The sequence below is a fragment of the Sebastes umbrosus genome, chromosome 4, assembly GCF_015220745.1.
Source record: "Sebastes umbrosus isolate fSebUmb1 chromosome 4, fSebUmb1.pri, whole genome shotgun sequence".
NCBI classification, from domain to species: Eukaryota; Metazoa; Chordata; class Actinopteri; order Perciformes; family Sebastidae; genus Sebastes; species Sebastes umbrosus.
The window spans coordinates 33,718,196-33,728,078 of NC_051272.1; the positions used below are offsets into that span (position 1 = coordinate 33,718,196).

The 9,883-nt window shown below is 41.9% G+C and overlaps 1 protein-coding gene across 4 annotated transcripts; it reads right to left on the reverse strand.

Annotated features, from left to right (window-relative positions):
• Positions 1–83: 83 nt before the first annotated feature.
• Positions 84–6,102, reverse strand: si:dkey-12e7.1 (uncharacterized protein LOC557553 homolog). 4 transcript variants are annotated; one of them, XM_037767221.1, is made up of 4 exons: positions 5,792–6,102; positions 4,149–4,786; positions 1,780–2,363; positions 84–1,014 (listed from the first exon to the last, which is right to left on the reverse strand). In XM_037767221.1, the coding sequence occupies exons 2-4, from the start codon at positions 4,710–4,712 to the stop codon at positions 921–923; spliced, it is 1,242 nt and encodes a 413-aa protein (XP_037623149.1). In that variant the 5' UTR covers positions 4,713–4,786; positions 5,792–6,102; the 3' UTR covers positions 84–920. The 4 variants fall into 4 exon arrangements, with proteins under 4 accessions (XP_037623149.1, XP_037623150.1, XP_037623151.1 ...); XM_037767222.1 differs by having other exon boundaries at positions 5,977–6,087; XM_037767223.1 differs by lacking the exon at positions 5,792–6,102 and adding an exon at positions 4,897–5,160.
• Positions 6,103–9,883: the final 3,781 nt, after the last annotated feature.

The following is a 9,883-nucleotide window of genomic DNA, read 5'->3' on the forward strand; positions in this document are numbered from 1 at the left end:
GTAATACACGCCCACAATCACGCCCACAATCACGCCCACACACACACACACACACACACACACAAAGTGAATGACAATTAAGATTGAATACAGTGTACTTTATGAACAATCTTGTGAAATGTTCTACACTCAAAACGTTCATCATATCAGCCACATCTCACATATATACCTCGATATATTCTGAAGAGACTAAACACCCTCGAGCACCTACAACACATGAGCACGAGTACTGAGTACTGGAGTGAAATGATCAGTATCCATTGGTTTAAGAGACAGATGTTACCCTAGTGCACGTGTAAACAAAAGTTTCTGTTGTTAAGACCCTCCGTGGCCAAATCTTTGACAATAAGGACCTCTAGTGATTAGAAAGATAACTGCAAAAGCACTGCCTCCATTCCTCAGCTGTCAGAAGCAGAAACAGTGGAGGCTCATGGTAAAAAGGAATGAAAATAAAAATTTCACATACATTTTTTTCCCCCCTAGTGCTTTGAATTTTAAACTCAACTATTGTATTTGTTTTTTTGATTATTCATGTTTTCGGTAAAAAATTAAGGTTGTACATTCACTGTTCGGGCGGCTGTGGCTCAGAGGGTGGAGCAGGTCGTCCACCAATCGGAAGGTCGGCGGTTCGATCCCCGGCTCCTCCGGTCACATGTTGAAATGTCCTTGAGCCAGAACCCCAAATTGTATTTAGATTAGATCCTGATGGTTGGCACCTTACATGGCAGCCTCTGCCATCAGCATATGAAAGTGTGCTTGAGTGGTCGGAAGACTAGAAAAGTACTATATATAAATGCAAGTCCATTTGTTCCATCATAGTTTTCTCTTTGAATGTTTAAAAGTCAGTCTCCACAACTCTAAGTAGCCATTACACTCTTGTCATCTAGTCATCTTCTCACAATAGACCATGCACACTTGGCTCAGGTAGAGTTGTAGTTAATGTTGTCATTTTTCCAGTGCAGAGCTCTGGTGGAAATGAATCCAGGCCGGCACAGCACACTGCAATCACCTTTGCTTTTTTGGAGATAATGGGAAAAACAAAATAAAACACTTGAAGACACAGTGTGTAACATTGTCTTGGGAAAAATTAAACTTGCAGTCCTTTGATTTCACTTCAAGATTCATTTTTTGTTTGTACTATGTGAAACTATGGCTACGTTCACACTGCCAGCATTAGAGCTCAATTCTGATTTATTGCTCCGATGTGCACTTTTTTTTGTTTGGCTGTTCACATTATTATTTAAATGTGGCCAATATCAGAAAAACGCCAGCAAATTCGTGAGCAGATTTTAATGATGGCTTCTTGTGGAACATTGGCCACTACTTCTGTTTGGAAGTGTGGATGCAGAATTTGAGCCAGTTCAGCGGACACACCGCAGAATTGTGACGAAGGACGATCTACAGTTACGTAAAAGTTCCAAAAGTCTGATATATATATAATATGACTGACCGTTCAAACTGAGGTTGTTACTCCAAAAAAAATCAGACCTGTACCTGATTTAGGACCACATATGAAAGTGGGCCAAATCAGAATTGAAAAGATCAGATTCCATGTGATTTGTGCCGTTCACACTGCTATGATAAAAAACAAAACAGATCTGAGTCATATATGCTAAAAAAAAAAGAAAATCAGATTTGGGCCAATTCTGCCTGCAGTGTGAACACAGCCTAACATGTTCAGTTCATTCAAATGGGGAAAAACATGGTGTGTGTAAAAGCAATATATTGCTAACAACCACTGATGGAATGTACTTCATTTCAAGTCACACAGTTGTCTACCAAAGCCAGCTGTCTAGATGCTGAACACAGTAACAGGACTGTTCCAGGATGGCAGAAAGATCCCCGTAGCTCTCCTCTCTCCACGTGGGAAGTAGTCTCTCATTGTTGAGGGCCTGGAGCTTCGGCGTCCCCTCCCGGAGGACGTGGTACAGACAGGGCCACCGCATCTGGATCCTCAGCCTGGTCCTCCGGTCCAGCGTGATGCCACGGACGATCTTCTTGGCTCGAAGCTCGCGCAGGGCAGGTAGCTTCAGACAAGAGAAGACCAAGCCTCGGCTGGGGGACACGTCCAGGAACTCCAGAGATTGAGACTCCAGAATGTACGAGATGCCCAGGTTCCTCAGCGGCACCAGGATTTGTAAAGTCAGAGACTTCAGATTAGGCAGGGATTTGGTCAGGGTCTGCAGCGTCAAGGGAGTCACTCCTTTAAAGACCCAGAAATATTTGACCTCGAGGACTCGGAGCTGCTGGAACTGGGTGAGCAACGACACGGACTCATCCGACCAGTCGAAGTGTAACCGCATCTTGGAGATGCGAGGGCAGCTGTGGGTGAGTTTGGTCAGCAGCTCTTGGAAACTGGTCACCTGTTAAATCAGATCAAATAGGTAAACCGTCTGCCTGGAGAGGTGTCTGTATAATAAATGACATGTTAGTATGGCAAGAACAAATTAGTTGCCAAATTATATTGAAATAACGTCACCAATAACATGAACTGTATGTTTTTTCTCACATATTTGTCTTAAATTTAAAGTTTGCACAAATATCAAATGCATGCTACACTTTGCCCAGGCTGTTTTTCTTTTTTTCCCAATAATCTGCCCTTGTTGTACTCTACATGAAATTTTGCTGTCTGAATAAATCTTGAGAGCTATGACAGCATATCGCTACTGTTGCTTCTTTATTGTTACCTCTGCCAAGGGCAAAGGTCTTGAAGGAGGTTATGTTTGTTTGTTCGTCTGTCTGTTAGCAGGATTACTCCAAAAGTTCTCGATGGATTTGAATTAAATGTTTTTGAGGGGTGGGGTGTGGCACAATGAACAATTCGTTTGATTTTGATGGCGATCCGGATCATCATCCGGATTCAGGAATATTTTTAAGGATTCTGATCAGCCTGAGCATTAAGACCACAGGCGTAGTGTAACTGATGATGCGTTGATGACGCGCGACCCCGCCGCGTTCTTCGAGAAGAGAGATACGTGTTTGGATGTGTGTGCGGGAGCTGCTGTCCGTCCGCGGTGAGAAAGAAAAAAGCGGTAGATGACGGGATGAGAGACAACGTAGTGTAACGTTATACAGACATAACAAGGCTGCTGAATGAGAGAGGCATCCGCCGATACGTTACACGGAAACACACCATGTTAATAATAAGCCGACCACCTCACGGTACCGCCAGCTGTGAGCTGTGATCTGGTTTTAAAGTCAGGCACCTTGGGGGAGGTCTGCGCTCTCCGAGTGCCGTTCTAGTTCCTAATGAATCAGATTCACAGCCCTTATTTGCAGCAGACATTTTGACTCACAGCATGTCATAGCCGAAAAGCAGGTGGAACTAATAACATCAACAATGGCCGTAGTTTTAGTTTCATGTCACATTTTTTGCATTGGTTAATGAGCACACCCTTTCTGCAGTGCTTTGCATCCTCCTGAATGTAGTCCAATATAAACAACTCTATAAATTAAGGCCATAAAAGTTACCATACAGTTGAATCAATGTCTATCTGACACAGTGTCAATTAAACCTGAACATCAGAAGCCCCACGAAGAGTGTATGTATTGACTGCAGGGCTATTGATCAGAATATATTAGGTCTGCAACTGTTGTGTGTTTTCATCATTCATTATCTTTCCAGTTAATCGTTTAGTCTAAAAAATTCCACAACGGTGTACAACAGAGAAAAGCAGCAAATCCTCACGTTAGAGAAGCTGAAAACGGAGAATATCTTTGCCTGACAATGACTCTAAATGATTAACTGATTACAAAAATTGCTATTAATTCTTCTCTGTTGATCAACTAATTGATTAAAAGATTATTTTGTTTCAGCATTACGTAATATTACATTGCTCAGGTGCTTTTATTTTGTCCATCCCCTGTGTAGGTGCTGTATATTTACAGTAAGGTAAAATACTGCAAGGCTTAAAGCTGCACCAGGTATGGTTTTATGTTAAAATACATCTGTTTTATTAGGTGTATTTACAAAGTTACAAAGGAGCTAATCATTACAGAAGGAAATTAAAACATGTTTTGGTATCAAGTACCAGGGTGATAAACATGAGTGTGTATTTTATTGAGGCTGATCAAGTCTAGTTACCACTTGTTGCAATCAGGACATGTTGAATCTGTAAATTGAAATAAAATCAGTAAAAACAAGTTACCTGGTCCATCTTGGTAATGCTGTCCTGGTGCGAACTGGAGCTGGAGTGGACCCTGAGGTCCAGCGGCTCAAGAAGAGTAAATGTCCAGTTAAGGTCCAGGTGGCTGAGGTCTCTGCAGTGGACATTATCCAGCAGGTGACGCAACAGCTCGCCCCACTTGTTGCAGCGATCCCCAATGTCGAAGCTGGCCTTCAGCGTGAGCAGGCTGGCTCTCCGGGAGATGAGGTGATGGGTGTAATGGTGGACCCAAGATTTCCACCTCTCGAACTCACGATTGGAAACGAGCAGACCCTCCTGACCCAGATGGAAGACGCCGCGACGGGAATAGTCTGCTACCCGCCACAGCTTCCATGAGCGGACGAGGCAGCTCCAGCTCAAGCAGACCAGAGCACAGCTACATTTATCCACCTCATTCAGAAAGGACAGGACATGCAGCTGGCACTCCACCGGCAGGAAGTTGAAAGGGAAGTAGTCGTCCACTGCTTTCCGCCGGCTGCTCACAGGGACCAGGTGTCTTTTTCGTGGTGACATGATGACAGATGACGAAATAATATTGGTGGTCATTGGTGGAGGTCAGAATCTCCACCAAGTGGTCTTGCGGTCTGGCTTTGCCATAAATATTTCTGGCCTGGGGAAGTCTTTGAGATAAAGAAAGAATACAGACAGAAAAAAAAATTTAAGATGTTGACTTTTTTGTTTTCCTTTTTCAAGTGGTTCAAGGTGACAGGCAGAAATAAATAACACCTACTCTGGTTCATTAGGTGGTCCGTCTTACAGCAGGTAATGCGGTTCAGCTTGAACTGGTATATAAACTCAACTTGGTCTCATATGGCTGAGATCACTAACACAGTCTAGGGTCGTATATGTAATTATATCATATCATGTGAATTCTTTAATCAGGTGGCTTTTCCTTTTAAAGGTCCCGTATTATAAAAAAGTGAGATTTTCATGTGTTTTTATTATAAACCCGGCTTAAGTCCAATATAAATACTGTGAAAGTATCGAAACGCTCAATCCACAGGGAAATACAACAGCCCATATTCAGAAACTCTGCATTTGAAACAAGCCGTCAGGATTTCTGCCCATTCGTGATGTCACAAATATACAATATTTAGACCCTTCACACAGATTTAAACGTAAACATTCTAAATGTGTCCCAGTTTATTCCTGGTTGCAGTGGATGTGAATGTCATCAGCTGACAGGAAGTACACATGGACCCAAGCTGTTGCCTAGCAACGCAATTCTGTTGCAATTCTGTTGCAATTCCATCAAAATGCAGTAAAACGGAGCGTTTCAGACAGAGGGTGAATACAGGCATATTCAGACAGACAGTATGAGGAAAACACACGTTTTTTTAACATTACAGCATGTAAACATGTTCTAGTAGAAACACAAAATACAAGTATGATCCTGAAAATGAGCACGATATGGGACCTTTAAGTGACACGTCGCTTTGTAACATGACTGGAGGTCTTCTGGCAGCTAACTGTGTTATCTCATCTCCTTTGCTGATGTTAGTTACATTTCGGCTTCCGTCACAATAACGGGACCATTGGTGGACTTTAAGCTCCTGTCCATAAAGGCCAGAGTGGGCTTATGTGAATGTTTTTCACCATTATCGAAACAAAAGTCGTGTGTTTACCTTTTGGTCCGTCCTCAGCTAACAGGCTAACCTGCTAGCAGCTAACGTTAGCAGACAGGAGACAAAGGAGGTTCAAATCAAACCTCATCACATCGCGTTGTTGGGGATTTTATAGAATCTGCTTTATGTGCGAACGCCTCAGTAACTGAAGAGCAACTTATACAAATCTTAAATTAAAAACAAGCCCTGTAACTAAGAGTCTTCAGTAACCAGGACAACCAGGCTGCTAGCTGCTGAACAGCTGAGTTCTGTTGTTGTTGTTGTTGTGACTCGCTGGTGATGGCGTCATCAAAATGCGTCGGGCTGCGCGTTTTATACCACGGCGTTGCACCGGCGGGTGGAGGTTGTGTTTGAGGGAGGAAAAAGGAGTTGAAAAGAATAATGGTTCTTGCCTTGATGCCAACAGAGAGCATTTTGCGAATTAATGAACACATAACTCCAGAGAAACGAAGGCAGTATTTGTGTTTGATCTCAAGCTGTTTTGCGGGAGAACAAGCGCTCCCTGTTGGTGGCATGTAACCTTAATACATTTAAAACATATAGTGCGTTATTGTGATTATAGTGAGCTAATATATTTAGTTAGGCTACACAATGGCAGAGAGCACACAACTCAAGCAACACAATTTCAGAATTTAATTAATTTGAATGCACTTAAAATGCATTTGTTCCTGGATTGTTTTAATGATTTATTTATATGGTGATTCATTTTTCACCAGTAGGTGGCATTCTGAGTAGGCCAAAAAACGTGGGCTCGATGCAGGTTGATCCCTTGAGGTGTCATCCTACTCTGGCATCCTCTTACTGCTGACACAGACCATTTCCTTCTCAAGTCTGCCTGTGGGCTTGGCTTGAAGGGAAGCAATAAAAAAGACTCATGATCACATTAGTATCTGGTCAGTGTGATTGAATGCAGTGGAGGCATTTCTCCCTTCTTGCAGTTGGTGCTTTGGTGACAAATTCCACACTGTGCCTAGCCTAGTGCCTTTCTTTTTGCACCCAGAGAAAAGGTGGATGTGGTTGCACTTTTTTGTAACAGAGGGTTTAAAAGCACCCTGGACCCAATCAACCCCACCCATACAAGTACAGCTGAAAGGATTAGTCGATTAATCAATTAGTAAATTGGCAGAGAATTAAAGCTTCAGTAGGCAGTATATTTTTGGCATCATTGGGCAAAAATTCCATAATAACCTTTCAACATATTGTAATTCAAGTGTTCTGAGAGAAAACTAGACTTCTGCACCTCCTCATGGCTCTGTTTTCAGGCTTTACAACATATTTGACCAATCACAGGTCATTTCATTGAGAGAGCGTTCCTATTGGCTGTGCTCTGTTCATGTGACCGGAACTTGACGTTCCCTCACCAGATTTCACAATGGCGGTGGCATCACAAACTCTCTCATTTTACAGCTAAACCGTGCACTACAAGATGATTCTTAAAACATTTGAGGAGACAGATAGGCATTTCAGTAACAGAATATTGATTCATATTTGATCAGCGCTGCTTAGTTTGACCGTTTGGTCGGAGTTTGCGAGTGATTGACAGCCGGCTCTCATAGACAGCAGCTGGACAGCAGACCTCAGATCAGCTCTTACTGCTTGTTTTCCTCCGGTCTGTGAAATCTTGCAGATGCCGTTAGGAGCACCGGAGGACACAGAGGCACATGATTTTTTTCAGGTTACCTGTTTCATGTACTACTGTCATGATATAGCGACCGTTTTATAAAAATAACTTTTTTTAATCATATTTGCTACTTCAGCTTTAACTGGCAACTAGTTTGATGGTTGAAGTCATTGCATGCAAAAGTATTTCATGGTTCCAGTTTCACAGATATGAGGATTTGCTGCTTTTTATTTTAATAAATGTCATTTTAAAATAATTTTAAATCGAAACAAGCATTGTGAAGGTGTCTCTTTGTGCTTTGGGTAATTGTGACAGCATTTTCTTTTTTTTACTATTTTCAGAACTTTGACAAACTAAACATTCGATTAATGGAGAAAATAATCAGTCCATAATGAAAATAATCATTAGTTAATGTCCTATACATCCCAATCAACTCCAGCAGTAAAATCCTAACATGAATGCATGAGTAATAATGTAATGATATAGCCTATAGCGAATAATAGCCTAGTATAAACGTCACAGGGAGCATTTTCTGTATTGAGTACTTTTACTTCTTAATACTTGTCTGGCTATGAGACTGAATGTGAGAGAGAAATGGGACAGATGTTTACGTTGCGAACGTTCGCCCCGTCCAACACTCTTGTGGAGTAATGTTTGAGAGGTCCCAGTCTTTTGTTCTGCCGGCATGCGCACGTGGACTCACATCACAACAACAGCCCTGTGCGGTGTTCAGAGACACTTTTCTGCAGCGGATGACTGACAATTGCTTTTAATATATTCAATATTGTCACAAACTAGCTCAGGAAATGTGACAAGGAGGGAGTCCAGGCAAGAGATTTACTTAAAACAAACATCATTTAATAAACTAAGGTTAACTTAAATGAACAATGGAGTTTGTAAGTCACAGCTGTAGAAAGAGAGAGACAGAATGAAGACAGTGGGAGGAGCGTCAAAATATAGGCCTAAACAAAATTAGTAATGACTATAAGTGTAAATCCAGTTCTATGAGTATGTGTGTATTCCTTTATCAGGCTTTGCCATTGGTTATCCCCATCAAGGCTCTGCCTCGGCACCAATAACGCAGGAATAACACCGGGCTTTGAAACAAATTTTCGTAATGGCCAAATTGTGGAATTGCAACTTTCAGGTCCGTCACGTGATGCCATTGGGCCTAAAAATACTTTTTCCCATAGATTTACATTGGGAAAGAGACATCTGTAAATCAGCGGATAATTTTTTTTAAGTAAATTAACTTCCAGTAGCCTACGCCCTTATTTAAATCATTCTGTCCTCAAAGTTGTAAAATGCACTAGCTGAATCCAGAGTTATTTTCCTTCCTCCATCCATGAGAACGAGGCTGGACCGATGGCTGGAGGCAGGGTTAAAGTAAATACTAGTGCATTTTGCTCTATGGGCCCCATAGATGCAGAAGACCGCCGGAAGATCCAAGATTTTATCACTCGGCAGTCGAGCCATTTTGGCCTCATGCGCCACTGAACAACTTTTATAGGAAAGAATGGGAGCCCACCTCCAGTGCTCGTTTTACATCCATGCTCAGCTCCCTAAAACAGATCTTTGCACTCACCGCCCAATCAGGGGGTAGTAACCACTCACTATAAAACACCAGCACACCCATTGCTCATCTGCCTGATGAACTCAGAAAGGCTGCATTCACACCAAATCAAGTGTTGCAGCGTTTAGCACAGGTTGGTGTGGCGGTGTGGTAGTGTCACTTAATGGCCCACTAACATCAAGCAACTATACAACGATTAATGTATTTTGTTCCCTCATGGCTGGGTTGTCAGCTCTGGATCGCCAGTTACGTGATTGGCGTAGGGTTTCTCTAAAAGTTGATTCTGCAGGGTTTTTTCCGGCATCCCCTCTAGTCCCCACTGCTGCAGGTTAAACACACTATCCACAGTCAAATAAATGGGAGGACTTGCATATTTGCCATAACACCTGATTTGGTGTGAATGCAGATGGCTACGCGCATAGTCATAGAACTGGAGTTGCACCCAGAATCAAAAAATCAAATGAATTAGCGTCAAAAATATAATATAAATCTTTGTTCCGTTACATCTAAAAACTGGAAGAAAAACACTTTCTTGCCCTTAGCTAGTTGGTGCTATTTCGACATAACTAGGTCAACAAGCGCTTGAGCAACACTTCAACGGTGACTCAGAGACAATGTACAGTAGCTTAGCCAGTTTGTTGCTTTTGTCACTCATAGTGAGAACATAGCCGTCAAATCACATCCACATTCTTGTGGATGTCTGTAATTGCATTCTGGATATCTAAAAGATAAGAAATAATATGCCAAAATGGCTCACTTCAGTTATGACTAGTAGGCAAACAATAGGATTGTAGATATCTGAAATGGGATTTTTTTTTCTAGTAAAAATTATTTTGCAGATCTCCAGAATGTTCATTCTAGATATCAAAAAATGCAATTGTGGCTATCTGAAATTGAA

What these genes read in the sequence shown, in the direction of transcription:
- si:dkey-12e7.1 (XM_037767221.1), bottom strand. Translation starts at nt 4,712, where the DNA reads ATGACCACCAATATTATTTCGTCATCTGTCATCATGTCACCACGAAAA. An exon ending in GCATTACCAAGATGGACCAG is followed by an intron (nt 2,364 to 4,148) that starts GTAACTTGTTTT and finishes CTGATTTAACAG; the next exon opens with GTGACCAGTTTCCAAGAGCT. An exon ending in CATCTAGACAGCTGGCTTTG is followed by an intron (nt 1,015 to 1,779) that starts GTAGACAACTGT and finishes TCTCCAAAAAAG; the next exon opens with CAAAGGTGATTGCAGTGTGC.